The sequence below is a fragment of the Crinia signifera genome, chromosome 1, assembly GCF_055691185.1.
Source record: "Crinia signifera chromosome 1, ASM5569118v1, whole genome shotgun sequence".
NCBI lineage: Eukaryota > Metazoa > Chordata > Amphibia > Anura > Myobatrachidae > Crinia > Crinia signifera.
This window is the reverse complement of record NC_139217.1, coordinates 382,992,304-383,015,679: the sequence shown is the minus strand read 5'-3', so window position 1 is coordinate 383,015,679 and position 23,376 is coordinate 382,992,304. Positions and strand designations below refer to the sequence as shown.

General features: G+C 43.6%; 1 protein-coding gene across 1 annotated transcript in view; it reads right to left on the bottom strand.

The window, feature by feature from the left end:
- KREMEN1 (kringle containing transmembrane protein 1) overlaps positions 1 to 23,376 on the bottom strand; it is a 156,046-nt gene that overhangs the window by 89,004 nt on the left and 43,666 nt on the right. The window contains exon 2 of the mRNA XM_083151487.1: positions 14,440 to 14,602. Coding sequence (XP_083007613.1) covers positions 14,440 to 14,602 — 163 coding nt within the window. The remainder of the gene's footprint in view (positions 1 to 14,439; positions 14,603 to 23,376) is intronic.

Genomic DNA, 23,376 nt, shown 5'->3' with positions numbered 1-23,376 from the left:
ATCAGAACTCTGCCATAAGAAAACAGCAACTGACAAGCTGGAAGGTGACATTAACAACCATTTTTTGTGGATTTAACCCCTTCAGTGGTGGTTTTATTTTTAGGGAGCGCTCCCCACTGGGCAAGTTTTTTCTGGGGAGCGCTCCCTAAATAAAACCCCACCACTGTGACCCCGGGTTCAGCTGCTGCCCAGCTCTGCCCCCGGCAACCCGTCTGTGTGCGGCATGACGTTACAAGGTCACGCCGCACACAGCAGGAGGGAACAAGGCAGGGATTGGGCAGCAGGAGCCGGGCAGCAGCTGAAGCTGAGTGCGGCGCTTATCTCAGCGTTCAGCTCAGCTGTGCTGCCCGGAGGAAGGGTGTGCAGGCAGTGGCACTCCCGAGAATTTTCCAGGCTTGCCAGTCTGCGCACTTGAGCAAAACCCGGGAAATTCTCAGGAGTGCCACTGAAGGGGTTAAGTAAATATAGTAACTACTTATGTAAAAAAATAGAGAGACCACTCCAGATATCTGTAATGTTTATGGCTGTTACCTCATCTTAAATAAACCCCTGCTTTAATCCTCTGAAAACTGGTGTCTACTGCAGCAGTCCTCACATTGCTATAACTATCTAAGGATGGGGATAGTGGGGAGTAGTATAGAAAAAATACTTTAACTCCAAAAATAGAGTAGATTTTATTGAATATAACAGATACAGGTGACAGATGATAAACAGCAGCTACTAAGATACGTTATCAGTCTCTCATGGTAAAAGGACTGGGGAAAGGACTGTACAGCACCTTGATGCTTCAATAACACATTGATAGGTTTCGGCATATGCAGATACTTTTATAGAGCCAAGTAAACAACATGCACCTGCAGTATAATTGGCCTGACCTTTAAATCTGGAGACTCAGACATATGATAAGTCATGTACAATAATACAGACATGTGATACACAATAACACTTTATCAAGAGACTGATTGTAGCATTTAACGATATACCTACATGTCAACACAATGTGATTGCATGACCCAAATCACACTTTTTCAAAGCGAAGGGGACCTGGACAGGCCGAGGTGATTACAGTACTCATTGCATTGCCAGTGATGTGCAACTTTACCAGAATATTTTCAAATGGAGGGGGTGGACCCACATTAAAGAGATTACTGGATTAACAAAGAAAAAAAAGTGAATATCTGAGTTGGATTCAGTATGATATCCCGGCGGTTGGGATCCCGGCGTTCAAAATCCTGACGCCGGAATCCCGACCGTCGAAATCCCGACAAGAGGGGGACGTGGATCGCCCCTCCCTTGCGGGTTCGCTGCGCTCACCACGCAGCGTGCCCGGTGTCTCGCTACGCTCGGCACGCTAATTTATTCTCCCTCCAGGGGTGTCGTGGACACCCACGGAGGGAGAAAGTGTCGGGATTTCGGCGGTCGGGATTCTGAACGCCAGGATCCCGACTGCTGGGATTTTAACTGCATCCTTCTGAGTTATCTCAACCAATAGATAACTTGTAAAACAGCATTCTTCTATTGACTGTCCTGGAAAACATGTCTGATAAAGAAAAAGTTAAGCCCCATACACACTTGCTGATGCCTCGCATGAGGGGAGCGACGTGCCGGGGGAACGATGGTCATGCTGCAGCATGGCCGTCATTGATGATGCCCTCCCTCGTCCGAACATGTTTGGACGAGGAAGCGGGTCATTAACGAAGTGCAGGAGCGTGCATTGTTAACAATGCACAGCGTACAAATAGGACAATATTGTTCACAATATTATCCAAAAAGCCATTTTTGGACAATATTAGGACCAATATCGTCTAGTACAGTGATGGCTAACCTTGACATCCCGGGATACGGTCGTTATGTCGACCCAATTTAGGTCGACTGTCAGTAGGTCGACACCGTTGGTCAACAGGCAACAAGGTCGACAGGGTTCTAGGTCGACATGTATGAAGGTTGACAGGTGTCTAGGTCGACATGGGACACGGTCGACACCATTTTAGGTCGACAAATGTGTTAGATCGACATGGGTTAGGTCGAAAGGTCGACATGGGTTTTTTCACTTTTTTTTTGAGTCAACATGTGCCGACAGGTGGTATTTCATGCCCTACCATCCACTAGGGCGTGGTGAGAGAATAAAATAGTGCCTGAAGCATAGCGCGCGAAGCGAGCGATGCAAGGGTCTGCGTTGACTTCCAACTGTGTCCATGTCGACTGTGTTGACATTCGGGCCAAAAAAAAGTGAAAAAACCCATGTCGACCTCACAACCTGTCGACCTAACCCATGTCGACCTAACGCATTTGTCGACCTAAACCCATGTTGATTTTCACTGGTCTAGTGTATATGGGTCTTAACCTTTAAAACTTTGAGAACTGATTCATCTATATTATTTATATCTGCTAAAAATCTGGTCAGTGCAAAAAGCCAAAACAAGTGCGGGATGTCCCAAAAAAGGCAGATTTTTTTGTGTACTGACCTTTTTCATTTGACATTTTCTCTAAATATCTTCCAGAAAGTAAATTCCTATCCTGAGGAACTTGGTGTGGTAATCTAAACTTTACAACTTTCCCCATAAGGTAAATAATGTTTTGATACAATTGCTTCTCATAAAATGAAGAATTCCCAGACTTTTCATATTAAAGTAATATTTTCAGAAATGCTATGTATACGAACACATGAGAAAGTACTGTACAAATGGCACTGAACAAGATAACACTAATAAGAACATTTACATCCAGGCAGCTGTGCACTTAGGGTGCAGGTAAATTTAGATATATGCGTGACTAAACTTTTGGGGGAAATTGGAAGAAAGAATTTATAAACATTTATTTGAATTTATTTTATGCAAAAATATATGAGGGCAGTGATATATAAACTAGTAAAGCCGCTCGAAGCAAATACTGTGAAAGCTAGTCTGCTACCTTGTGATTGCCTCTGTGTTTGTGAGAGAGAAAGATATGTAGTTTCACTTGCTGCCAACAGATGGCAGTGTTTCGGAGACACACAATCAGACACTAGACATATAGATGATATTTATTTGTTATGTGCAAGTTCAGATTGTGTGAAGGTGAAGAGTAGAGTGAAGGTTGGATGTGCAGAATGTACGTGCAGTGGTGCTGAGAGAGGAGGGGAGGGGGTACTAAATACCTGGGCCCAGGTCTGAAGGAGTGGCCCAATGGTGCCCTGTTACCTGGCACTTACCCTCACTCACCCTATGGTAGATAATACCCCTTTTCCATCTGCAAGCCGGGTCACACCCGGGATTTTGTACCCTGTTCCAATCTGTGCGTGACTCGGCTTGCAAACTCATTCACACTATAGTCCCCATAATGCCGGGCGGGTGACGTCAACGGGAGGTGGGGTCGGGGAGGCGTTGGGAGATGAAAGATGAAAGCATCTCCCAGCACCGGCTTTTGCACTGTAGTGAATGGGACCTGGGTCGCATCGACCCCGGTTACCCGTTTACACTATACAGTGACCCAGGTTGAACACGTGTTCAACCCTGGTCGCTACCTGGTAGAAATGCCGAGTCTTACGACCCGGGTTATTTTACAGGGAGCGTTTCCACTTGCCTAAAATCCTGGGTTTTGTGCACCCCCGTGCAAAAACCCAGGATATTTAGGCTAGTGGAAAAGGGGTATAACAGAGGGGAACTCAAGGACACAAGTTCATAGGACGTGATGGCATATTTCACAACTTAATGGCCACCCCCCCCCCCCCCTTCTACTGTCAAATACCACAATTTGCACCTCAAAGTAGTAAAGAATGGAACTATTTGCTGATAGCACATTTATACCTCTTTCACGGCACACCTCAAAACCGGGTTATTGCCAGGTCGACCGTGTTGAGGTGCGGTGTGAAAGCACCAAACCTTATAACCCGGGTCGACCAACCTGGCAATTCCCGGGATATATGAAGTGCTAAACTCAGGTCGCTCTCTGTGTATAATGTTCGACCTGGGTTTAATGTGAAAGTGCCGAACTCGGGACCTGACAATACGATGCGAAAGCGATATAACGCTCATCATTCTTCTTAGACTGGTGTAATGGCTGTCGAATCAGTCTCCTCACTTACCTTTGTCTAAAAAACTATTGCCAGCACAACAAACAAGGGAAAAAAATAAACAGTAAATAAACCTTATTTCTTGCAAGAATTATAGGTTGTTTTTAATATGTTTATTAAATATGCAAATTTTGCATTCATTGTGTATTTATAAATGAATAATTACAATAATAAACAAATACATCTTGTTTACTTCCCAATAATGTATTTAGGCATCCTTGTATCTTATATCCATTCTCGAAAAAATAAAATATCCTTAATGTAATATTCGGGTTTGTAATATTTCCATATGCATTCCTTACAAAGAGCTGCTTGTTTAATACATGTGTACAATTTTATGATTAATTTTGAATGCTTTAATAGTCACCTCTGCAACCAGAACATGGATTTGGTATGTGTGCCGTGTACTGTGTATGGAGTTAAAGTTGAATAGAGTAGAATATCGGGAGGTTTTTCTATCCCTGGCACAGTGCAAACTATTTAGCACATCTGTCTGCTGTAAAGCTGTGGAGGGATATTTTTTGTTAATAAGACACCATAATTCATTTATATGGCAATCTATGCATGAGTGTCTATGCTAATCACAAGCAGATGGGTAAAGAGTGCCATCATCACTGTCATTAATAAAACCAACTACTTGGATGCAAATGGATAATGGTACTCAAGGTCAAATGTTGAATTTACTGTAAAATTAACAAGATCTAATAAAACTTAGTTTTTATGCCCCTGCTTTACATTTCATCGTTTCATGTGAGAAGCTGCGGTACTTGTAGAATTATACTATAGAAAATATCGCAGACACCTGAAAGGGCCCTCTCTTCCTTATATTGCCAAGCTTTTATATTTGGAATTAAAATGCTTTCAATTCTGTAAATGACTCAACGTTTATCTTTTAGCTCTAGGTTGTTGTCTACAGTATTGTTTGGCTTCTGGAGCTAGAAGTCCGTTACTAATGCAGAGTGGTAAGCATTGCTGTTTATGGCAATGCGTATCAAACACTAACCTCCAACAGTGTATGAAATGGATAGAACTCCAATTCAGAAGTTAGCTGTAGAGATTAATAAATTCATGGTGATGTTGAATGAACGTAATGCAATATAACAGTTAATAAATCCATTCTAGTTAAATTCAAGGGAAGTCTCTCGTGACCGATGCTTCCCCGCTCTTCAGACTAAGTGGGTGCCATCAGATGTGCCCACAGTGCAAATGCAGTGTGGGCAATACACCGCTGGCACTCGCCTAGTTACAGCCATGCTGCTACCACTGAAAAATAATGGCCCTTATTCTGGTTCACCCGCAAAGGCAAATTCCTTCTCAAATGGACAAAACCATGTGCACTGCAGAGGTGGGGCAGATGTAACCAGGGCCGTCTTAACATTAGGAAGGGCCCCTGGGCAACCTAGTTCACTGGACCCCCCCCCCCCCAATTAGTTTGCCCAGGAGCCCACAGTCACCTCCCCAACCCTCACCTCTCTGGCTCCGTGCGGCAGCCAGTCAGCTTCCGGCGTAATGTCCCTTACACATAATTCCCCTCGTAGTGCCCCTTAAACATTGCCCATATTACTGCCCCTTACAGAATTCCCATACTGATTCCATATAAGAGGAGAGACCTCATTGCCACGTCCCTCTATCCCCACCACAAACACCCTGTCCCCCAACATACACCCCATAACCCTCTATCCCCACCACAAACACCCTGTTCCACCCACAGACCCCCTATAAAGCTTTACTCACATATACACCCTAGTCCCCCTGTTTGTGCCACATTTACTCCCTATTCCTCTACACCACTCCTAATTACACACCCTACTCTTTCACTGTCCCCAACATACCCATACCATCCAACACCAGGGTGGTGAGTCTGGACCTCTTTTAGGTTTGTTATACTGGAGCTCAAGCATGGTCCCCCTTCTGATGGCCACAACTTACCAGCACATTGGGAGCCGGATGGGCGGGATGATGATGTTACCTGCGGCGGCTGTGATGGCTGTCACGAGAGGGGAGCAGTGCCGCGGATCGCCCCTGCGCGCGACATCTGACAGTGGGGACCCCCCAGCTGTCCGCTGCCCAGGCGCTCCCAGTCCCCGCTGTAACAGTGCACTAGTGTGTGCTGCTGCGCCTGCTATTTAAGATTCACATATCCCGCTGGACCGCGCTAGCCAATAGGCGCTCGCGGTCCAGCAGCCACCAGTTGATTGGCTGCTGGACCGCAAGCGCCTATTGGCTGGCGGTCCAGAGGGAGACGTGAATTTTAAATAGCATCACGTCTCCCGCACACAGCGAGCCGCGGTGGGAGCTAGCGGGGGAGATGGAGCGGGCGAGCTGGCGGTGCTGGGACGGCTCCGGCGCCAGGATAGCTTCCATCGCCCGGAGCTGGTGCTCTACCGGCACCGCCCTCGCTACGCCTCTACCGCCACCGCCCTAATCCCCCTGCCCGGATCCCCCAGCGAGGGTGAGCGGATTCCCGGACCATCTTTCCCATTGGGCTGGGCCGGGGGCCCCTAGGTCCTAGGGCCCCCGGGCAACTGCCCATCGTGCCCAATGGGAAAGACGGCACTGGATGTAACATGTGTAGAGAGATTTAGATTTGGGTGAGTTATTTTGTTTCTGTGCAGGAAAAATACTGACTGCTTTATATTTTCACTGAAATATAGATGTCAGTTTGAAGTAAAACCCCACCCAAATCTCTCTCACTCTGCACAAGTAACATCTAACCCACCTGCAGTGCACATGGTTTTGTCCATTTGAGAAGGAATTTGCCTTTGCGACTGAACCAGAATAAGGGCCAATGTACTTCATTTCCCAAAGCGATCTATTTAAATTAGCCCAGAGATGGATATACATGTTTTAGGGGGTATTCTTGGGATAAAAGATAGCAAAACTTTATTACCATCATGATAAATAAATTACTGTATTCTTACAAGTTCCCAGGAGGTGAGGTAATGAGGTTTGGACCTTTGCCTAAATTTCCAATGGGACATCTTATGCACGTCCAAGTGCATTTTATACAGGACATTATAAATGCTGGTAATAAAAAGATCAAATTGTACAAATGTGACACATGAAATAAAGAGTCCTAATTTAATTTAAGAGAAAGTTTAAACTGAAATAAGTAGGAATGAAAAATTCTCATTTGTTATGGTGGTGGTATTGAAGTAGAAGTCTGGCCAAAACAATAACCCAGGTTATTGGTTTGGTGTAAAAGGGGTATAATTGGTATTTTGTTATATGGACTGATTATAGCATAATGCTGCCCAAGCATAGCATTTTCTCTTATGCATAAAAGTTCCAAATACGACTCATTTGTTTAAAGCGCATTTTCCCAATAGCTTACAGGATCTTCTTCAAGTTTTGTGCACTGAAGCTAATAGCTTAGAATCAGGCTGTCCTAAAACAAAGATGGCATTCGCGCATATAGTACCTTACCTTATGGTAATTTTGAGAATATACCATCATTGCAGGTACCATTATTATTATTATTATTATTATTATTATTATTATTATTAATAATCTTTGTTTATATTGTGTCACAAAGGGTCTGCAGCTCCTTACAAAGTACATACACAGAAGTAAAGGTGCCCATACACGCACCGATTCTGCCATGCATTTTGTGGTAAAATAGCATCGCATCGCATTGCATGCGTTGTTCATGCGTTGTTCATGCGATGCGATAAAAAGACAGTACAAAAAGTATGTGCAGCACATACTTTTTGTGCTGTGCGATGAGATGCCGCGGGAGCGCGCATCTCATAGCACACATGGCATCGGCATAACCGGTGCGTGTATGGGCACCTTAAAAATGAACAAAACTAGAAAATAGTAACTTACTGTACATAACATACCGTATGAGGCCCAGAGGTATGGGGAAAAAAATTAAAAATTCAGTATATATTCATGTGATGCAAGCACATGAATAAAAATAGCATGCCCCTTCACAGAAAAAAAATTCTGATTGTTTGACACCAAAAAAAAAAAAAAAAAAAAAAACTTTATTATAAAAGATCAATCCAATTCACCTTAAAAAGATGTTGAATACAAAACGGTGTATCATGCAAAATAGTATCCAAATTGGATACCCCCCCCCCAAAAAAAAAAAAATAAGATGAATCACAACATTATTTTACCTATGAGGGACCCTCAAGCTTACACCTTCCACACTGGAGGAACAAGTGTCACTACAGTATATCTTCTACAGAACATAAGGTTTATTTTAAAGAAGATTTTCCTACACTTTTGGAGTCCTCTATTTTTGAGAAAACTCTCTCTCCAAATTCCATTCCCTCTTTTGGTCGCTATATGGGTGTTATATGAATGCAACAAGAGATTAGCAAAACTGTGTTGATTTTTCTTTGCATTATACATTTTCGAATTTCCTGTTTCTCCTATGAAATATGTCCTTAAGTCTCCCGAGAAACTGGAGGAATGTACATTTATTCAGCTCTATGTGAAAGGGACAGATTCACTAAGCTTTTTGAATGATAAAGTGGAGAGAGATAAGCTACCAACCAATCAGCTCTTAGTTAATTTTCAAACACAGCCTGTAACATGGCAGTTAGGAGCTGATTGGTTTTTACTTTGTCTCTATCCACTTTATCACTCTCTAAGGCTTAGTACATCTCTCCCATACTGTAGTCTGTTCCACCATGGTTTGTGTACAATACCACCAGAGTCTCTTCTCTTTATATATTATATACAGAATACAGAATACCAATATCATGTCTAGTCAAAACTCATAATAATTTGTCTTAGCACAAGGCCCCACTATAAAGTGTTTTGCCAACATATAACTATTTCCATATTGGAAAATGGAGACATGTATGTATCAATATAAGGTACCCAGGGAGTACAGAAATACTACACATACAGTACTGCACCATGCATAGTGGTAGATATGTAAGTGTTGAACCATGTATTTGGCTGGTATATACAGTACAGCAAATATAATTGTGAATTATGCAAGGAATTACCGGGGCTATTGTACTAATGCAGATGTGATCAATGGTGTTAGAAATTTTCCCATAATACCACAAAATCTCTCCAGGTTTCAAAAATGTCTGTATAATTGCCAACTGTGACAAACACAATAAATTGGCAACAAAGCGTACAAATGTGTTCTGCTTCTTTATTAGTAGCGCAGGCCTCCAGTGCATTGCAGGGTTCCACCTGTTTATGGTATCAGTTATACAGAAGAAAGCCGTTCCAGCTACATATTTGAGAATTATCAGCACACTATCTCTCGTTGGCACTGGCAGAATGGCTTCTCCATCTGTTGGTACAATAGGAAACCCGAAACCAAAACTGTGTTCTACAGCTCTCACATATTCACTGCATTCCAGCTTGTAAAATATGATGCGGATGCAGCCTAAATAAATCATCTAGCTTTATATATACAGATATGTTTGTTTTTCTATACAGACTACTAGAGCAAACACAACTATTCTGTATGTACAACCTAAGACAGAAAGGGTTTGTTTTCGTAACAAGACATGTTTTTTCATTGTACACCAAAGTCTAATTGGTTATGTGACAAAACACTGGTACCATAATAACAAACGATCAGTTTGGGAGATTATAAAAGGCACTTATAAGGCACTTGTGTTTGGAAGGCCATTTTTACATTATTCAAAGATACATGACTGTATAATGCATCATGAAAATTGTGCTTTTAAAGAATAATAACTTTCCCACATGACTAAATGTGTTTTTATGTCACCACTGTGTGTCAGCTTATGGAGCCACCGAAGAGGCAGTGGCAAGAGACAGACAAAGAGGAGGCTGGTAAGTGTGGTTTAAAAAAAAAAACATGCACATTTCAACCATAACATTTATACATTTGGGCCAACCACATAAGTGACTTTTTGGCTGCAGCCGCCTTGAAACAGATATGTAAAGTAGTTTTGAAAATTAAAAGTGCCCAAGAAAGTAGATTTTGTGTAGTCTGTTTTAATTTGTCAGTTACAGTTGTATCATTTTTAAAACACATGCATTGGTAGGTGTTCCAAATTAGTGTAGATTGTATGTACTCTCCATTACAAGTGTTAATTAGATGGAAGGAGAATGCTTTGCAGGTCCTTCTCATGTGCTGTCAGCACCGCCACTCCCTCCATCACCAGTGGATCTACGACTGTTACTTGCAGGGCTGGAGGCCTATTCAACAGAGGAAGAGGAGGGAGAGGATGACACCACCATCATCCACACTCCAGAGGAGATTACACCTCATGTGCCACAGAAGCTGCAATCACCTCCGTTCCCACTGTGGATAAACTGTCCTTATCTCTCCAGCATTTTGGAAGAAACCGGTGGTGTTTACGGAGCACCACAATAGCAAGCTAGACTGCATTGGGCTGCTTAATAGGTGCAGTAGGATAGTGGAGGTGGCACAGGGCACCTGCTCCAAAATGGCCTGCCAAATAAATAGTAGCCTACAGTCCCAGGTGACACAGGAAAGGTCACAGATGGCCTGGGAACAAATTCAGGCAACAAGGGCAACCTGGGGGCAAACCCACATGATGTTGGCCCAACAGAGGGAGCTGGCAGCACAAAAATAAGTCCCTGAAGGCTCCACAACATCAAAGGGCAGCTTTTACCAATTCAGCGCACAGGGTGCTTCACCAGTGACTACCCCCCCCCCCCTAAGATGCAGTTCATGGAGGTGGGGGTGAGGAATGTTTCAGTGGGAGGTTGAGGGACTTCATCACTCAATATATATATATATATATATATATATATATATATATATATATATATATATATATATATATATATATATATATATATATATATGTTTTTTCCATAGCTATGAATATTGATTTTTTCCAAAAAACATTTCAGTATAGTGATTAACCCAAAATGTGATTGTGGTTTATATATAAAACATAAATTATTTAAAACTCTAAAATGTTTTAGGGCTAATTTCTTTACATTGGATGTTTAAGTACATGCACAGGACGGGTCCTGCAATCATGAGTGACAAGCAGAGGCATTCGTGGTCGGGGACTGCCGGAGCGTCACCCCACTTTTACAGGAGTGGCCATTCCAAGGACTGCTTTACAAGGCACAGTTTCCTTGGCCTCGCAAGCAAGTCTGGGACAGGCAGCCCGAGTAAGGTTAGACTTTCTCAGGATGCAGTCGCAGAGGGACACCACAACCGATGATCATGATGTTCCTCTTGTATCGCAGTTTGATGTAATCGCAAATGCAGGCAGGGAGTGGTAGGCACTTCCTCCTGCATTTGCATTGCATAATGACCGCATATGATAAGCTGGTGTGAAACACTTTATATTCTAGTGATTTGAGACCTTTTACTAGCTTAGTCGGCCTTCTCTTTATCTGTTCCAATTTATGTCCATTTTAAGGTGCGGCGCCCAGAACTGAACAGAATATTCCAAGTGTGGTTTCACCAATGCCTTGTAAAGAAGAACTATCTTATTGGCATCCCTTGAACCCATTCCCCTTTTACTGCATGCCAGTGTCCTCTGTTTGCTTTTGCTGCTGTACTTGAGCAGTGTCCACTATTACCAAATTTTTCATCTATGATGACCCCCAAGTCCTTCTCTACAGCAGAATTTCCTATGATAACTATATCTAGCCTATAAGTAGCCTGTTTATTTTTGTTCTCATAATGAATTACTTTATATTTATCAACGTTAAATTGCATTTTCCACCTTTCTGCCCACCTTTCCAGCTTAATTAAGTCACTTTTTAGTGTATCCACATCCTCTCCTGAGTTAATTTCCTTAATCAATTTCGTGTCATCTGCAAATATTGCAATTTTACTCACTTCCTAGATCATCAATGAATATATTAAACAAGGTGTATGTATGTTTGTCCTTTACCACCCCTCTCTGTCCCGATTGTGCAACCAGTTTTTAATCCAATTACAAATTTTATCTCCTAACCCTAGATTACCTAGTTTTATTAATAACCTTTTATGAGGCACCATGTCAAAAGCTATTGCGAAATCAAGAAGTATTACATCAACAGATTTCCCTAAGCCCAGCCCCCTACTGACTTCCTCATAGAAGCTAATTAAATTAGTCTGACATGACTGTTTTTTTTTTGACGAACCCATGCTGAGCCTTACTTATCACCTTCTCCTGTTCTAAGAAATTTTGGATACTATCTCTTATTATTCCTTCTAATATTTTCCCCAAAATGGATGTAAGGCTGACTGGTCTATAATTTTCAGCGTTAGTTTTGCTACCTTTCTTCCATATTGGTACTACGTTAGCTATGCGCCAGTCCCTTGGTACCATCCCCGAGTTTATTGATTCCTCGAATATCACATATAATGGTGCTATATATAGTGCTATGACAAAACTCAATTATTTTTGTATCCTGGGGTGTATTTCATCCGGGCCAAGAGATTTGTTACTATTTAGGTTCTGTAATCTATTTCCTCACTCAAACATACAGTTTGGGAGCAATCAAGAGCTGAGCATTTAATCTGTGGGAGATCTTCTGAAGATTCTTCCTTTGTAAATACCGAAGCAAAAAATGAATTGAATAATTCCGCTGTAAACTGTAGATTTTCTGGGATTAGATTTGCTATCTGCGACTGGTCTCTGAGAATATGGCAAACAAGCTTTGTTCCCAGGGACTTCTCTAATGCACATGCACTAATCACTGGGAAAATGTCCATAACGCCATTTTCCCTGTGATTGTGTCTGACCCCAGTAGGCTGAATAAGCATTGCCAGTGTATGGAAGAGGTGCACACATCAACGGTGCAGCAAAATGACTACTTTCCTGCCATGCAAGGTTCTCAGAAAATAAATAAGCTGGCCACCATACAAAAAAAAAAACTCCTCTATGCTTTAAAGCAGATGCTTCAAGCAATGTACCATCATATACTGAGCTCTTTGCAAGTGCTGCTTTTCTGAAGGAGAACAAAAAACAACCAGCTATTAATGACAACTCGTCTTATGCAAAGTTGACAGCAATGACATGGAAGGGCCCGCTTTCCCTTTCTGAGCAGCAAGCAGGAGGCATCGGACACCCAAGCCAATCACTTACTATAAATCAGAATATATGCCACACAGCTTTAGGCTGATCTCAATCTGACACACAACAATCACAAAGTGCAGACATCAATGTAAATGTCATTATGCACACAGCCTGCACCAGCCTTGGAGTTTATAGGCTGTCTCACTTAAAACAGCTCTCCGTATATATGTGATGCTGGTTGTGCACCTTAACATTCGCTTGCTGGCCATGTAGCAGATATCACCATTTCCATGTGACCCTTTCTGAGTACATGACCATACAAAACACATGACAAATTCAACAGGAGCTTATAAACAATGTTGTTTTTTTACACTAGTCTGCCTTACAAATCAATCAAAGCCTAACCTACTTTAATGTATCCACCTCATCTGAGGACAGTCACAAATGTATATATAGATTCAGTAAGCAAAGACTAGAACATCCTGGATACAAAGTTGCAGGTTGTACTGTTTAGACAGGTAGCCTGGGCCACATACCAAGCAACAGATACACAGCAAGCCAAGAACTGTAGTAGAACATCAGACTGGAATAGCTATATTTTTCTGTCTATACAAGTTCATGCTGTCATGTTACGCTGTAGTCAGTGTTAGATGCCAAGAAATGGTCTATAAATATCACTTTTTCCTGCTGCTTTGTTGGCAATTCTCTGTTTGCCAATCACAGATGCCAGCACTGCAGGGCACATACACAACCATTACAGTGAATGGTTCTGGCAATGTCTAGGAAGAAGTTAGACTCAGTGATAAAATAGCTTCAACATTACTCTTCTAAAAATGCATTTTACAGACAGAAAAACTCAGAATGATGTTGTGCTGTGCAGATAATGCCATGAATTGGGTCCACTCTTGATTATGCTGCTGACACCACTAATTTGGTGCTTGGATATACTGTAATCAAGTATTGCCCAGTATCTTCTAAAGCCTCGTACACACAGGGCAACAGGGGAGCCGGTGCTGAGCGATGAGCTTAGCGCGGATCGCTCAGCACACATCACTGCACACCCGCGATGCAAAGCGATGTTTGCTGAGCGATCAATGCTAATAGGCAAACACTGCGATCTAAGCAGGAAAGACAGTACATGCTCTCTGTTTCCCTGTGGGTGAAGCGCAGGACCATGGAGCGATCCGTGCTCCATTCTAAGTGATCTAGTCAGATCGCTTAGAAATGGGGCTGGAATCGCCCCATGTGCATGCTCCTTAAGATTCTATAAACACAGCTATTTGGGTTCTGCAGCAACAAAGACAATTTGAGAAACTTATTGCAGAATGCAGCTATGTTTTATAATGAGGTGTCATTCAAGTTTATGGCATTTTTACAACAATATTGACAAAGAAAACTGACCTGTAAATGGCAAACATGGCATGGAATATTGTGACTTAATACCTGCAGTAGTTGTGGTCTCCCAAACCTCCCTCACCATTGGGGTATTTCAAAGTATTGTATGGATGCTGAAAGGTCTCGTTCCAGAAGAGGCAAGGCTTTCCACAATCCAAAGAGGTCTGGTTCTGCGTTCCTCTGTAATCAGCCCCATTAACAGTGTAGCATTCTAGAAAATAAATATTAAAGGTAATATTTGGGACATATTGCATATATGATTGTGACATAATTCATTTCATGAATGCAGCTTCTGGCGCAGGGGGTCTCAAACTATTTTGCTCTGGGAGGCCATCAGACAATAAAATGATTACAGGATCCCAGTAAGATACTGCAGAATGGCCACTTCAAGTGTGTGAGTGTGTGTGTGTTCAGCAGACTGCACATACATGGCAGCATTGTGGAGGCACAAAGTGATGTGAGGAGTCTGAAGTAACAGACAATGCGACTCATCGGCCTAACGGTCAGCAACATGGAGTCGCAACCCCATGATGAGATGGTCAGGAACCGCTTTGGAGTCATGACTAGGGTGGCCAATCCCGGGATCGGGATCGGCGGGATCCCGGGATTTGGCCCTAAAAACACCGGGATTTCAATCCCGGGATTGGACTCTCCAATCCCGGGATTTCGGTATTAGACTGCGCATGCGCAGTCTAATGCCGGGCAGCGTCTGAGACCCTGCTCAGACGCTGCCCGGCTTCTCCCGTGCCCGGCAGAGCGTCTCTGCGCAGCGTGACTATGTCAGAGGTCACGCTGCGCAGGTCGCACAGCACACCACGCTGATCGTAGCTGCCCAGCTCCCGGAGGACCAGCCCAGCCCACCCTACCCGCCGCCTGCCCAGCTCAGCTCCCGGAGGAGCAGCCCACCCTACCCGTCGCCTGCCCAGCTCCCGGAGAAGCAGCCCACCCTACCCGTCGCCTGCCCAGCTCCCGGAGGAGCAACCCACCCTACCCGGCCGCACCCGCCACACATGTAAGTGGATATGCGGGGCGGCCGGGGCATTTTTTTTAATCAGGGAAGCCAATCCCGGGATCCCGGGAATCCCGGGATTGAGCATTTTTCAATCCCGATACCCGGGATTGAAAAAGTGTCCCGGGATTGGCTTCCCTAGTCATGACCCACAGTTTGCATAGATTCTTGAACACGGTCCTCAGGACCGCAGACAGTTAATGTTTTCCAGATCTCCCCATAACAAGTGAAATTATTAGCTACACCTGTAGAACTTTTAAAATAAGTGAGTAAAGAATGCATACCCTATGTGCACCTGATCCATGACCTAGAAATGGTAAATTTTGTGGCTCCTGAGGGCTGAGTTTGAGAACCACTGATCTACTGGGACAAACCATAGCCTACTAATGTGCTTTTGTCTTCTCAGTGATGCCATACAGCGGATTGGTGGGTACTGTATTGCTCTTCAAGCTTTGATATGTCTCCCCCTAGCTTAGTAACATTTACATTGTGCATCTGAGTCCTAAATGCCTATCTTTGCTCACTCCTTTATCAGAAGCGTATTATTTGTGATAATACCTAATATCTATCTCGCTTTGTGCTCCATAATACAGAATATTTGTACGATCTTTTGACGTTATGCAACAAAACATTTATAGACTGTCACTGGGTAGGGATTTGCTACACTTTTGTCTACCAGAAGTAATAGAAGCAGGGAGTGTTGTTTCCCAGCTAATGAACTGTAACACGCAGAGACTTACTTACTTAATCTAGCTCAGTTGGAAAAAAATAAATAAAATCGATGTATGAAGCTTAAGAATTTGTTTATAATAAAGAAATACAATTATGCTGCCATGAGTAGGACATGCTGAGCACAAACAATAAGACGTGTGCTTATTAAAAGAAAACTATTATATGTAAAAGCACCTGTTTAATTACATGGAACAAAGCAGTATACTTTCTGTATAAAAGAGATCACAGAAATACGAAGGTTTAACCCTTTGACTGCCAGCATCTCTGTGAGAGATGTTCGCTAAAAAATGACAGCATCGCTCACATTTGTTATATAAATTCATAAGGTAAAAATAACTGGTCATTATGATGAATACAAATGTTTTTTACGGTTACATTTTTACATTTTGACAAATTCACTTGGCACTCAAAGGGTTAAGCAATTATTTTATAACATTTACTCCAATTCATTTTATGTGAAGTATTTCATTTACCCTTTGTTCTGTATCTATCGATTTCAATGGGGATCATGAATGTAACTCACTTGTACCATACTGCACAGCAATGACATAAGATCATTATGCTCCTATTTTTTATTTAGAACATGAGGTGCATCCTTCAATTTACCCAGTGCTGTGCAAAAACTGTTGGAGGCTTGGTGCCTCAATGAAAGGAAAAAGAAATCTTCAGGTCCTTCTTTTTAACAGGTCCTTCTCTTTAATTGCTCAGGGATACCCTTTCCTCCCCAGTGTTGGCCACAGCTTTCCCCTGGGGAATGTATTCTTAAGAAGACTTGTGAAGAGGGTGCTTCATAAAGGTCTACACCCTTAACCACACAAAAACATAAATGTTAGGTGAAAGAGCAAATAAAGTGCAATAAATAAATTTTCCCCAGCCTTTCGGACAGGAATATATAAAAGTTATCTTTGCCAGAAGGCTACAGAATGCCAAAGGAAAAATGGTGCTTTCTGGAAAAAAAAATTCAAAAGGTGCGTACACACGGGGCGATTTTGTGTAATATCGCGGGCAATATGGCCGCTAAGCGACCATATTGCCCGCGATGGGAGTGTGCACCGGCGATATATCGCCGGGTGCGCGCTCCCGTTTTTACCCCTGTAGTGATCGCTGGTCGCAGGAACATGCTCCTGCGACCAGCTGATTACCACTGCCGGGCTCCCCTCCCCGCAGTTCCTTTTTCATCAGCGACCATCTCTGGTCGCTGATGAAAAGGAGAAACTGAGCAATATATTGCTCAGCCATATATTGCTCAGCAATATATGGCTGAGCAATATATCTCCCCCGTGTGTACCGGTCTAAAGTGCCTTACTAATTTTTAAGTTATGGACCATCACCCATGCATTTTCCAGCACCCCTGGCTCAGATGGGTCCGACAGTACAGGGATCCCGACTGGTCAGACCCAGACAGCATGGTGGGCGCAACAAAGCCTCATGCAGGCTCGCTGCGCTCACCACGCTGTGCTCGCCACGCTGCGGGCACGGTGGCTCGCTACGCTCGCTACCTATTCTATTCTCCCTCTATGGAGGTCGTGGACCCCCACGAGGGAAAATAGCCGACGGCTGTCGGAAACCGGCTGTCAGTGTTTTGCCAGTCGGGATCCCGAGGTCGGGTAAATGCCTGTCCGGATCCCGACTGTCGGGACCCCGTCTGGCACCCGCTCAGATGGCACCAGAGCAACATAGCGCCTTTTGGTTAGAGGACCTGGTGATGGCCTATTGCCTACCCTTTAAGCCCCACAGTGTACCAAGTCATTTACACCATGACCCTTATTGAGATCTGATGGCAGTACAAATTTGTTCTCAAAATGGGCAAAACAATGTGCACTGCAGGTGGGGCAGATGCAACATGTATAGAGAGAGTTGGATTTGTGTGAGTTATTTTGTTTTTGTGCAGGGTAATTACTGGCTGCTTAATTCTTACACTGCAATTTAGATTTCAGTTTCAACACACCTCACTCAAATATAACTCTCTCTGCACATGTTACATCTGCCCCACCGGCAGTGCACATGGTTTTGCCATTTTTGAGAACAACTTTGTATTGCGAACAGATCTGAATAAGGGCCTGTGTCTTAACCACAAGGCAGATAAGGTATACAGCACAGTATAAAAGTATTTGTATTTAACCTGTTTTCTATCACTCATGTAAAACTTCTACAAGCATGTAGAGAACATACAAACTACACACATATATGGTTTCTTGAACCCAACACTGTGTACATTGTCACAAAAAAATGTGCAGAATGTATATTTTCATTGTTGTTACAAATCCTCAAAGGCAAACACATCAATAGCAGAGAGTGAGCAATCCACTGGGGTCAACACGTTACATTGATTTCATTCACATGAGAACTATTCAAATAGCGAAATGGCACAGAAAAAAACAAAACTTCAAGTTGGATGAGGTTAAGGGAAATTGGACATGTGAAACCACACATAGGGTCTGATTCAGACCCGTCTGCCACGCTGCATTTATTCACAGCCTAGTCACATCCACTCGCATGTGTCTGCATGAAAGAAAAATCATTCGATGGTCACTCACCATGATAGGATTTTTTTCTACATTCATAATGAAAAATAAGCCAGGACTTTTTGATTTGAATGCTCTCGGGATGGTGCCTCTGCAGGGATACACCCAGCATTTTTGTGGGCACACAGGGTGTACGCCTGCTTCCTCCCAATGCCCGCCCCCATTCCATCAACTATGGAACAAATGCCCCGCTATTGTGAATGCTCATGGACCTGAGCGATCAGGCCTGAATTGGCCCCATAGTACCTTGCACCAATGGTGCCAACATGCTCATGGACAATCCTATAGATTAGTTTTTTGCAAAGTATACAAATTTGAAACATTTTGAAGTTGGTTCATAAAAGGTCGACATGCAATAGTTTGACAGGAACAAGGTAGCCACATGAGATTTTACTTATTTTGGTGCCAATGTCAACAACTGTTGACATGCACCCCAATTAGGATAAGGGTAAGAGCCGCCATTGGGAACGTCCCAAAAAAAACGAGCCGTTCCCGCGGTAAGCGGAACAGTTGGGAGTTATGCTTATAAACAGGTGCTTCACCTTATACAGAGCAACATGTGAGCAATGCTTATACCCCCCCCCCCCCCTCCCCTCCAAGTTTTCCCTATCATTATGCTGACTGGTAGCACATTGATAGCAGGATATAATGGCCACCCAGGTCAGTACTGTATGTCGATTATTTTCAGGTCTCTCCGTCTTAGTGTCATATTGCCACTTCTGTCTGGCACACTGACGAGGCAGAAATCAGAACAAGGTGTGCTTCCTTAAAGGAGAGAAAGAGAGGAATAAAACACAGGCTTGTAAAACAAAACATCCAGTACTCATGACTAAATGAATCTGCCCGAGTTAAACCTGATCCTGTAATTAAATTTCTTTTTAATGTTTTCCTTCTGATCTCTTGTTCTCCCGCCCAGAGAGCCTTAGGATAATGGATTCCATGTCCTCTTCTCACACATCTGTACTCCATCTATTTAGCAGGTTGTGTGACATTTACCTGTGAGGTCCAGACATTGCTTTTATGGCCATTTATTCCATGTGCGGACCTTTCTCTGGAAGACTTTAAGCCCCTTTGTTCCTGCGATGGATGAGCAGCATATTAAGTACAGACCCAGGAGAGATTCTCTCCGGAAGTCATTACAAATCCATCTGCAGCATTTTTGGGAACTTCAAATTGCAGCTGAGAATACCACTGCTACTGGGCAAGTGATAAAACGGATCAAATGTTGTAGTTTTAGTGAACATTTTTTTTAGCAATTGCTGCTACTATTATTTTGGATGTGGTATGCGGCTCAGACGGTCATTATACTGATATCAGAATCCCGACGGCCGTCATTCCGACAGGGAGGTGAGCGCAGAGAAGCCCCTTGCGGATTTGCTGTGCTTGCCGCGCTGTGGGCTTGTGGACCCCACGAGGAAGAATAGCACCTGTCGGTTGGGATCCTGACTATCGGGCATTTTACAGTGGGGATTCTGAGGTCAATGAATTGACAGTCAGAATGCACGGGAGCGGGGAAAAACACAGGTTTGAAGGCAGTGTAAACGCTCACATTTGAAATGAACAGGTATTTCAACCCGGGTACCGAGCAGGATTGAACACAGATTTGACCCAGCTCTCTTTGCAGTGTAAATGAGTAAAATGGGTCGATGCGGCCCGGGACTCGTTCACTGTACTTGCTGCCGCTGGGAGATTCTCTTATCTTGCCTCCAGTGACATCACCCGCCCGGCATTATGCTGCCGGGTATAAAAGGGGTCACAAGCCGGGTCGCACCTGGGTTGGAGCCAGGTACAAAATCCTGGGTGCGACCCGGCTTGTAGGTGTAAAAGGGGTATTAGTGATCTATATTTAAAAAGTATACATAACATTGCCCAGGACTGGATATTGTTTTGTTCTTCAGTTGTGCACTGTGTTGTGTATTTATTTATTTATGCAGAGATGTTAACTATGAAGCCTTGTGCCCAGACTGCCCAGATAGCAAAAGCAATTAGCAGCTGGAAATAATGCGTCATACCCAATAAAACCTTAGATGTTTAGGGTGGTTTTGAGAGGAGTCCAACTGTCTTGAAAGTAAAATACCCCATTTTTAGAAAGGTCCCTGCACTCAGCCACAGGATGAGGTAAGACCTATAATTACAGAGGTCAGCTGTCTGTAACACATAATCAGAGGAGAGAGTGTTTTTCCGGCAGCCTTTTTCTTCTGCAAATATTTTCTCTGTAGGGCAGTCTCAATGCTGTACCATATATAATTTGTGATTACAAACCGAATAAGACAATTTTCCATCTTGATAATTGCGTCACTGCTGTCCCTGGGACACCCAGCCTGAGAGGTAAAAATATTTCTGAGTCATTTCCATTCTGTTATTTTTATAAGGGCCATATGGCTTCCTGTAAGCTCCTATCTGCGCTCTTCTGCTTCTTTTCACTCAATGTTGCTGCTGCAATAAAATACTCTGGAAAAAAAAATCTTATTCAAAGGATGATCACTTTGTGTCAAGATGGAACTATGGGCTGAGTTTTATTGGGTCACATCTCGGTTTATACAGAAACTTTGATATAAAAGCTTGAAATGGAGTCCTCTTGGAACAGAATCCGGCCTTTGTGTCAAGTCGGAGAGTGTTGACAGAGAGTTACAGTAAGATGGGAAAAGCGTGAAACTGTATTAAACAAGGATCAAAGTAACATTTCTCTTTCCTATGCTAATTCTGCTCCTTCTCTAACCTGATCTGATAATATCCTGCCCTAACTCACTGGCAAATCAGAATAAATCACATATGATGAAGAACCATTTCAAGTGTGGGAGAAGGAGACGTTTGAAATAGTAAGGTATAAACTGTAAACTTACCGAACACACTCTACTATAAACTACACTATACAAAAGCTATTACAATACTCGGGGGGGAGATTCTCTAAGAATCTCCGCCCCCCTTCGCCGCCCATCGCATATTTAATTATCGCATATGTTGTAACATATGCGATAATTAAGGCAAAGGACAGCTCTTGCGTTAAGAGCTGTCCTTTGCGGTGAGAGTCGCCGGGTCCCAGCAGGTCCCGACGGCTCCCCCCTCCCTCACACACCCAGCGCTGCTGATGCTGCGCCGGGCTCTCCTCCTCCCTGCACCCGGAAGAGGATCAGTGCAGGGAGGAGGTCACAGGTCCGGGCAGCACTGCGCTGTGCTGCCCGGACACATGTAAGGGGGGAGGGGGCGATGTGGGGTGGCGGGGGGTCGGTGCGGGGCGGCGGAGGGATGCGGTAGAAGCCCATTGGCTTCTATGGGGCATTGTCAGATTTTTCTGGTGAAGCCCCCCGCCGCGTTAACCCGCCGGGGGATGCTTACAGCATCCCAAAATGTGGTAAAAACCCAGATAACGGGGTTTTTACCGCATTTCTTGTTTAGAGCATCCCCCCCCCAAGTGAGGCTGTGCTGTGCTCATTGGTTTCACGAGAAGACTGGGAGTTTGCATACCTCCCAACATAAAGGTTCTGTGACCCCCCAAAAGGGGTGTGGCCTCAGACAAAGGGGGCATGGCTTTGCAAGAATGACTCTATTACGAACCACGCCTCTCATTTTCATCATTATGGGGGCATGCCCAGTGCTCTATGACCCAGACCCTCTGTCTCTCTGAATAGACACAGCATCAATTCCCCCCTGCTCTATAGGGGAACTTCGACTGCTCCTCACAGCGGGACCGTGAGGCGGTCCCAAAACAAAGTTCATGGGACAGCTGGGGGTATGAGTTTGAGATATTATATATATATATTAGTGTGCCCTATTGTATACAATTTTCTGGAGATGAGACTGTAAAGACACTTGTGTGGGCTGGGGCCAGAATCTGCAGGGATTTATTCACTAATACCCCTTTCACACTGACAAATATTTTCTGGGTTATTGCACATGAACGCGCAACAACTTGGGAAGTTGGTCAGTGTGAAAGGGTCCTGAAAGATGGTCCCAGGTCCAGCATCCGGGTATTTCAACCGAGGTTTTGACTAGGGTTGGACTCGGGGCAATTGCGGGTCCAGGGGAGGTGTGAATGGGTAACTCAGTTCGACGCTACCCGGGTCCCGTTCACTGTACTGTAAAGGCGCCTCCGTCCTGGCCCCACCTCCCGATGAGTAATGTGAAATCGCTGGCAAGCTGGGTCCAAAATCCCAGGTGCAACCCAGCTTGTCAGTGTGAATGGAGTATTAGTAAATGATTCTGGTTTCATTTAGCTGTAGACATGAGCAACAGAGATATCACTGGGAAAATAGTGCCGGCTCCAATATCCAGGAGACATACACATGTGCACTAGCCTCTGGCATAGTTCCAGAATCGTCACTGCGTATGTGATAATGAGAGGGAGATTGCATATGGCTCACAAATGAGCCATAATGTGATAAACCCTTAGTACCACTTTTGGAGTCACATTTTCCTTAGAACAAACATAACTACTGTATTAAAATTATTATGTATCACTGCTGTATGACCTTTGCAACATTCTTGGACCAGGAACATGTAGTCGGGGGAGGCAGAGCCTCACCTGTCATACTCCGTATTTATTTATTTTTGCTACAAAAATGATTAGAATAATACAAAGAAGATATTTATAAAATGTATAGGGTAACAAAGTACTATTTTTGTCTGTGCTGCTCCTTATTGTTGGAACTCTCTCTCTTTGGGCCAGATGCACTAAGCTTCAAAAGTGATAAAATGTAGAGTGATAAACAATCAACCTAT